The sequence below is a fragment of the Ipomoea triloba genome, chromosome 7 (genome assembly GCF_003576645.1).
Source record: "Ipomoea triloba cultivar NCNSP0323 chromosome 7, ASM357664v1".
In the NCBI taxonomy this organism is placed as follows: Eukaryota; Viridiplantae; Streptophyta; class Magnoliopsida; order Solanales; family Convolvulaceae; genus Ipomoea; species Ipomoea triloba.
In genome coordinates, this window is record NC_044922.1 from 1148397 (window position 1) to 1157049 (window position 8653).

Genomic DNA, 8653 nt, shown 5'->3' on the forward strand with positions numbered 1-8653 from the left:
TCATAAAAGTCCATATTGTGTTACCATTTTATTTTTTTTTCAATAAACCATTTTTTTTCAATGAGGGAAACCCGCAACCACTATTCGAGGGTGTGTATTGGGTAATCTCGATCTAATGTAATAGCCTACTTTAGGAAATCCAATCCTGTACGACGTGCTCGACAGCCTCGAGCCCTCGACTGAGAGGGTGTTAACAAGAATCGAACTCGTGAGTTTCTGGTATGAAAATTATGCTTCACCACTTAGTCACCCCTTTCAGGCTATTGTGTTACCATTCTTGTTATTGAGAAGAGTTGTTTGGTTTGCTAGTTAATTATACTATGCTTTGCAAACCAAAGCAATCAAGGACAAGGCATGTATTGACTAAAGATTGGAATGATAGCTACCGAATTTCTTTATTTATTTTGACTTTTTTTTAATGGTTGAGTAGTTGATGGCTTGTTGTTTGAAGTGTCCTGTCCTTTAATGAATTTGGGAAGGGTGTTTTATGGTTTAGTACTTGAGGTGTGCATCTAAATTTTCATTAAGTCATGAGTCACTTTTCATCCGAAGTTACATATTTTACTTTCTTGGGTACTTGATATCATTTATTTAGGATGTTGTAATGTGTCATTGTTAATTATATTAAGTTTTAGTGATTATTAATATTGTTTGATTAAGTTAGCTAAAATTAAGTTTTCCTATTACAATGTTTGTTTAGCTGCTTTATGGGCAGTAACAAACCTCAACCAACAACTGTTCCTCAGCTAAACTCGCATTGTTACCTAGTTCAAGTGACAAGTTTGACAATGCATGGTTGAAATTTATCTAAATTGAAACTTTTTTACAATAATTGCATAACTTTGGAAGTGAAGAACTATGAATAATACCTTGCTTTATGGTAAATAAGAGTCATTGTTCATTGTTCGATAATATTAATTTGAAACTCTATGTTAGAGGTTGTTGGCCTGGTCTAGTCCCACTTGGGTTCAGTACTCGTGCGAATTGTGTGAGCACAACCCATATTTTCACCCTGTCGACCTGCAATTGTTATACCATAGACCAGGGTTCATATTGCATTGTGAACTCTGAACATTCAGTTAACACATTATGTACTTACAATTAACAGTTTTTGTACATGTAAACAAATAACGATAATTGCTGACATATAATATGATAGTTATAAATACATAAACTGTCAACTACAGATACAAAATTCGAAGAGATCAAGGTCTACAATGCAAGGTAAACCTTGGTCCATAGTATAATTTGTCGTCGACCTGACCTATCCCAACCCATAATTGCTATGCAAGAGATGCAAGCCCTCTATTTATATATCTATATATATGCATACATAACTAGAGATAGATATAGCAAATTATGGTGTGTCCTCCTAATGAAATGGAGAGTTGAGACCTTCTTGGGAAGACAATGAATGCATAGTGCAATGTCTCTTGGATGGAAAGGGGGGAGGAGTGATCTTCCTGAAAGAAGGCCTCTTGCTAATACGGTGCATAGTTGTTTTGGTATAAAGGTTATAGAGGTAGGGCATGGCTGTTTCCCTTAGCTTGAGAACGACGAAGAATGCTAGCCTGTATGATGCAAGAATGGCTATGACTGCACCCAAATCCCACCATTTCGAATGCTCCACCGATATCCCAAGAACGGTGGTCAGGATAACCTCCCCGTTTAGCTTCACCTCGCTAGAGTTCATGGGTTCGAACTCCAGCCCTAACATGTCGTTCTTGTATGCTCCCTGCCATTTCCCAAAGTGTGTCGAGAAAAGTTCATTTCAGTCAAAAACCCGTTTGATATGCAAGAACATCTCGAAATTATATATATAGACACACACTCACACACACACACACACACAAGTTATGTCTAATAGAAGCTTACTTGTAAACCCCATGCCATGTAGTTGACATAGGAAATAGGGTATGTCCAAAAGAACTTTGGAAGATATGGGAATGGCTGGAAAAAACCAGCCGAAGCCATCATAATTCCCTGCATGTACCACCAAACAACATAAGATGCATGTATAAAGAAAGACCATTCCTTGTTATTAAGGTTGGCATCATTTTAATCCACAACTTGTGATTCAAGTAAAAGAAGTTTGATTTAAGAAGCCCTGTGAGTAGAACTATCTTCATATGGATGTGTATGATATTGACACATTTTGTACCTGCAGACTGCAATTGACAGTTGCTGTATCTGTAGCTATCATACTATGTGTGTCAGCAATTATCAAGTTATTTGTTTACATGTACAAAAATTGTTAACTGCAGGTACAAAATGTGTTAACTGAAGGTACATAATTTTTGTATTAGGGTTCATAATGCAATATGAACCCTGATCCATGGTACAAGTGTATAACAATTGAAGAGTCTAATCGCTCTAATGTGATTACGATAAAATAAGGGTACGTTTTCGTTTGAGAGTACCCTACGATATGATCATTTGGACGGGATACTTACAATTAAGCCAGCACCTATAACGAGCCCCATAGTGAAGTTGGGAACAATGGAAGCCACAACCATCATGCAGCTCTCTACCACAGCAAGGGAGCACAGAAGATCAACAGCAGCATAGGTGAAATGGATGAAGCCAGGGTGAAACTTGACCAGGGTGTAAGTAATGGCTGCTGAGCTAAAAGACATCAAAACCAAGAATGGGAATGATGAGATGAAGTTTGAGAGGATGAACAATCCAACTCCATAATGCCCATTCAATCTCTCTTTGTAAAATATCTGTCAAGAAAAACTTCAAATGTCACACCATATATCTCTCTCTTTGCATCATCATATGTATCTATAGCCTATGAAGGAAAGATGCCAGAGGTAATACTATAATGTCATCAAAGTCGTGGACTAAATATGGTATATATTAACTCGAAGATGCAATGAAAACAATCTTACTTTCATTTCTTCAATGAAAGATGGGAAGCCTCCGATGGACATGAAGGTCATGAAGCCGGAAATGAATCCGCCACAGGCGCCCCTCGCCATGATCGCCCGGTAGTTTGTTCCGACGTCGTGAAAGACAGTGCCAACACAGACAGAGAGTATGATGTACATTATTATTCTTAGCCAATAGTAGCTGAAATCTCTTGACATGTTTGTCATTGATCTTCTAGTCAGTGTTGTAAGTTGCTTCCACCATCTTGCCTGCCTTCCTCCTCTTTCTCCCACGCTTACTACTCCCTCCTGCTAAGCATTCAAGAAAAAAAAAACATATGTTGCCCCGGGGGCATATTTCAGTAGTCGAAACATTGAATGTGGATATGATGATGCAGCAAATACCCGGGTTCGAATCCTCAATGGGGGAGGATTGATGTAGATCTAGACTTACCATTTTCGACATTTCTCGAAGTTTGATTCTAACCCTGCTTGCATATTCTGAGTATTTGTAGTTCTGAAGAAGCCTTGCTCTGATCTCTGCTGTTGGTAAGTATATAGTGGAGCCAGATGACTGTTTGATATCCTAAATAGGGCAAACACGTTTGAGCAAAAAAGAAACAACATATACGGCAGGAGAAAATGATAAGTGTACTCTTAAAACGTATGGTGAAACGTTTTATAAAATTCTTATGAATTTATGGGAAGAGAAGTTTCTGAAATGCAAAATGCTATTTATCGAGATTGTGTAACATAGTATGTTAAGTAAGAGAAGAAAATGAGAGTGCGAGTAGTATTGACTTACAGTGATTCTTTGAGAACCTATGAGGGTAGCAGTGACATGGTCAAAGTCGGAATTGATACAACGTAGGAAATGGTCGGATGGGTTTCTTCTATTTGGACATGCAAATCCACAATCTGCAAAGAACTGTAAAACAACACACAAATAAATGCAACTAATTAAGAAAACAAATAAGTATATTCTTTACCTCAAAATACTAATGCTAAGTTCTACAACCCAATCATTGTCTCATAATATATAGTTCCCGGCCAACCGAAGGTTCGTGGCCATGGTCCACACAGCTGTGTGAATCACTATCCAAAAACGATGTCTTTTCGCTCAATTTTTTTATGCAATCTACTGCAACATACATTTTTATAACTCATAATACACATTACGGTAAATCATAACATACATTATTCTAATTCATAAAGTATAATATTTTACCCCAAAAGTTTCATTATTTTAACACATAAAATACATTATTTTAACTCATAAAATTCAACGACGTCGTTTTGAATTGTGGTCCACACAATAATTTGCCAGATTAGTTGTTGCAATTAACACTCACACGGTTGTCCTTTCTTGTCACAAGATTTTTGTAGTGCACTTTATTTCTGGCATAATTTACAAGCTATTACATATTAGCTGGGCTGGCCTTAACATGCATGGTAGATTCCTTAGTGAACAACATACAAATGCTCAGACTTTGATCTGCCCATTTATTAAACAATATCTAAAATTTGTTCATTTATGTTCGTTTACCTTAATAAACGAATGCTTAATTAACGAAAACAATTTATCGAAAGCTCTATTTGCAAACCCCTTTAGCCAAATGATATATGAGGCAAAGATATACCATACCTCAACAGCATTCTTAGCTTCTCCAAAATAAACAGTTTCCCCGGAGGACAATAGACAAAGATCATCAAACTGCGCAAACACTTCACTGCTAGGCTGGTGAATAGAACACACCACGGTCCTCCCACCGCCGCCGGCCAAGTTCTTGAGAACCTCCACCACGAAAAACGCGGCGGCGCTGTCGAGCCCGGTGGTGGGCTCGTCCAGAAACAGCAGACGAGGCTGCAGCGGCGTCAGAATCTCCAACGCAATGCTCAGCCGCTTCTTCTCGCCGCCACTTATCCCTCTCAGGTGCCAGTTCCCGACGAGGTTGTCGGCGCAATCTTGGAGCCCCATATCCGATATCACGGAGTCTACTACCTCGTGGTGTTTAAGGTTGGTTGGGAGCCTGAGTTGAGCTGAGTATGTTAGCGTTTCTCGGATTGTGAGTGTGCCCATTAATACATCTTCTTGTGTCACGTAAGCCTGCATGGATATATGCATGGGATTCCAATATATAAGTTATAAGTACATTATGGAATTGAGTACAATATCGGATTGAGTGACCCGGTGAAATTACACATTTACTATTTTATACATATATTAAAAAAAAAAATTCAACCTTACACTTTAATATATATGGTCGGGAAATTTTGACCCGCGAAAATGCGGGCCTCACGGGTTTTGGCTTGCGCGGGTTGGCGAGCTACCCAGATTAACTTGGGGACTTCTCTCTCTCTCTCTCTCTCTATATATATATATATATATATATATATATATATATTACACTGTTACAAAAATCGGTTAGGCGTTCCTAGATCGTGGCGATTTCTCTCATAGGGGCCCGCCTAGCGCCTAATTCGTCCGACTCGGTTGCCGTCTAACGCCTAGGCGGCCTAGCTCATTGAGTTAACTCGTCCATTTCGACCTAGTTAATTCGATCGACTCGACCTTGCTAATTTTTTCCATGCCGCCACCTAACGCCTAACTCGTCTGAGTTAACTCGTCCATTTCGACCGAGTTAATTCAATCGACTCAACCATGCTAATTTTTTCCATTATATATATATATATATATATATATATATATATATATATATATATACACACACTCACGCACGTGCATTGTTTTTTTAGTTAGCCGCATAGGCGCCCCCTAGACCGTCTAGGCGCTAGGCGCTCCTTTACCGCGCCTGACTAGCGCTAGCGTTTATTGCAACCATACTATATTAAAATATTTTAATTTATAAACGGGAAAAATCTAATATTATTTGGGTAAAATTATTAGAATATAGAATAATAACATAATGATTTTTTTTTAAATTTCAAAGTTGACCTGGAGCCCGCATAAGGCAGGTTAGTGTTACATAATCCTAGCCCGTGGGCTTCGTGGCCGGTCCGCAAGAGCTGGCAAATAAAACAGCCAGATGTGGGGCGGTCTGGCCCGCATTGACACTCATATTTTTAGTTATATTTCTTTATTCATATTTTAATTTGTGGGGTAAATTTTGTATTAGGGTGAGGTATATTATTATAATTAAACAAATAAATAATTACCACAGCACCATAGTTGAGCCTTCTCTTTCGTCCATTGAGGAGAATATTTCCAGTCATGGCAAGATTTCTTGAAAGTCTACCTGCAATTTAAATGGAACAACATTATATTATAATTGAAATAGTAACTTTTTTAGTTCAATTTTCGTTACAATCTCATTCCCAAATACGTGTGCAAATGTGAAAGGGTAGAAAACAACATTAATAAAGTGTAACGGACAATTGCTGCAGACAACATTATCTCATCCCATCTACCTTCTGTTCAAAACAAAGAAATTCATTAATGTAGATTTCAAAAAAAAAATATTCATTAATGTTGTTTTCTACCCTTTGACACATTTGAAACCTAGTGGTGGTTGTCTAGATATTCTATGTTGTCTAGATATTATATCATATCATATACTCCATATATATATATATATATATATATATATATATATCACCAAATGGGAAGTTATGAATTCGAGTCTGGGACGATATTGACTCGTTGGGCTTCAGTAGGTTGAGAAACTATATATAAACAGATACTATATGTAACATGGTCAATAGTACTAAAGAAAAACACCTTTATTCGAAAACTAATGTGATTAACAAATATCTAAAGACATAAGAGGTAAACTGCACTAGTTAGCTAAAAAGATCATGTGCGACGAGCTCAAAAAAGAAGGTGTTAAAAAGATTGAGGCTCAACCAACAGGTTTTAGCAAGAATAATCAAACTCGTGACATTCAAATATGAGAAGCATGCTTCACTTACTGGCTACCCGACCATAAATAGTTAGCTGTAGGGAGAAAGCTAAGTAACATTATGATTGCGTCCACATCCGTTATTAATGAGAATCTGAACTAATATATATATATATATATATATATATATATAAAGTTTGGTTCAAATCTACACTCATGAGTATTAATTTTTGTGGTGTATTTAGAGCTTAAGTTTATGTTAGATAATATATATCAATGAACTGAATGCACGCTAATCCAACTCGCTTCACCAAACAGATCGTCAACGAGGATAAATGATGTACCCGGACCCACATATAGGGCCTGGGTTCATATCACATTATTATCTTCACTAATTGTAACAAACTTTTTATTATATTTTATGTTTGTCCACCAACCAAGCAATGAAATGCCTTCAATTACATTAAAAGAATTTCAACTCCCTACTAACTGCAACATATACTCTAGCATTCATGGCAGATCTATTAATATTAGTCCAGATGGCATCACTGCATGCATTCTTTTCTTTTATAGCAAAACAATAATGATAGCAATCTCGTATCAATGATAGACACTACTCATCAGTTTTTTTTGTTTTGTTTTTTTTTTTTTTTTTTACAGAAATGATTCAAAATGGAGAAGAAAATTAAAAACTAAAATATGACACTTTTTTGAAGTTGTAAAATATGTGAAAAAATTCATTTGGGACTTGAGTTTTTTGTCGCAAATAAGTTTCACATGTGTTTCTTTTATTTTAACAAAAAAAATCATTTTGAATTTTTTAAAAACTCATTTGCAACTTGCTTTTCTGACAAGAAACTCAAATCCCAAATGAATTTTTTCTTATATTATACAATTTTGAAAACTGTTCTATTTTGGTTTCATCTCCATTTTGGATCATTTCGGCCATTCTCCCTAACTTTCAACGGTGACTAGTGAGCACTAACTCCGGAAAAAAGATGAAGAGGGAGAGATTATTACAGAGAAGAATTATAAAAGGGAATGATAATTTCGTCATTCTTCGATCACTATTTATATTCGCACACATAAACAACTAAATAAATAAGCTACTTAAACTATCCTAACAAAACAACGCAATGCTTTTTAGTAATTTAATGCATAGTAATCGTTAGGACCTAGTGTTTATCACTACATCAAAAGTTAGCTAGTAAGGAAGGCCTTTACTGGCTTTCACCTAACTATCCCCTTTTAGCACTAGATTCTGATATCACTTGTTAGATCAAGTTAGTTAGTAGCGGAAGGCCTTTACTGGCCTCCGCAACAATCCCTCTTCTAACATTAGACTCTGATATCACTATGCCAAAAGATATAGCTATTCATCGTCCACACATTTTCAAAAGTCAAGATGTTGGACTTAGTTCTTCACATACTTCCATCTAACAATTTCTCTAGCCAACATCGTGCTGAACTTGACCTTTACTGACCTTCAATTCGCCCAACGTACTAGAAAACCTCGGAACGGAGCAGACTAGATATGAGAAGAGAGAGAGAGAGATGGAGATTATTGACTGACCTGCTAAAGAATCAAGAAGAGTGGACTTGCCAGAGCCAGAAGGACCCATGATTGCCATGATTCTACCAGGCTCAGCAAAACCTGTTACACCATTAAGCAGCCTCTTGGTTGGTCCATTGCCAAACTTATTTGGAACCACCACCGTCAGATCTTCCCACCCCAACCAATCTCCACCCTTGCACCCCTTATCATCTGCTGCCACCTTCCCATTTTCAAGATCCATGCATGGAGCTTCAATCTCCATTATTATTATTATTAAAATGAAGAAGCTAAGTTATAAACTAATATATAAGATCTACAAAGTGGGAATTGAAGTGGGGAGAAACCTTTATACTATGTACTATATA

At 36.9% G+C, this 8653-nt stretch overlaps 1 protein-coding gene across 2 annotated transcripts; it reads right to left on the reverse strand.

Moving 5' to 3' along the window:
- Positions 1-1134: 1134 nt before the first annotated feature.
- Positions 1135-8653, reverse strand: LOC116024938 (ABC transporter G family member 12-like). Of its 2 annotated transcripts, none has more exons than XM_031265978.1 (9): positions 8307-8653; positions 6051-6130; positions 4519-4980; positions 3679-3801; positions 3328-3459; positions 2895-3182; positions 2454-2726; positions 1876-1983; positions 1135-1735 (listed from the first exon to the last, which is right to left on the reverse strand). In XM_031265978.1, exons 1-9 carry the CDS (start codon positions 8548-8550, stop codon positions 1373-1375), a joined length of 2073 nt encoding a protein of 690 aa, XP_031121838.1. In that variant the 5' UTR covers positions 8551-8653; the 3' UTR covers positions 1135-1372. The 2 variants fall into 2 exon arrangements, with proteins under 2 accessions (XP_031121838.1, XP_031121837.1); XM_031265977.1 differs by having other exon boundaries at positions 2895-3185.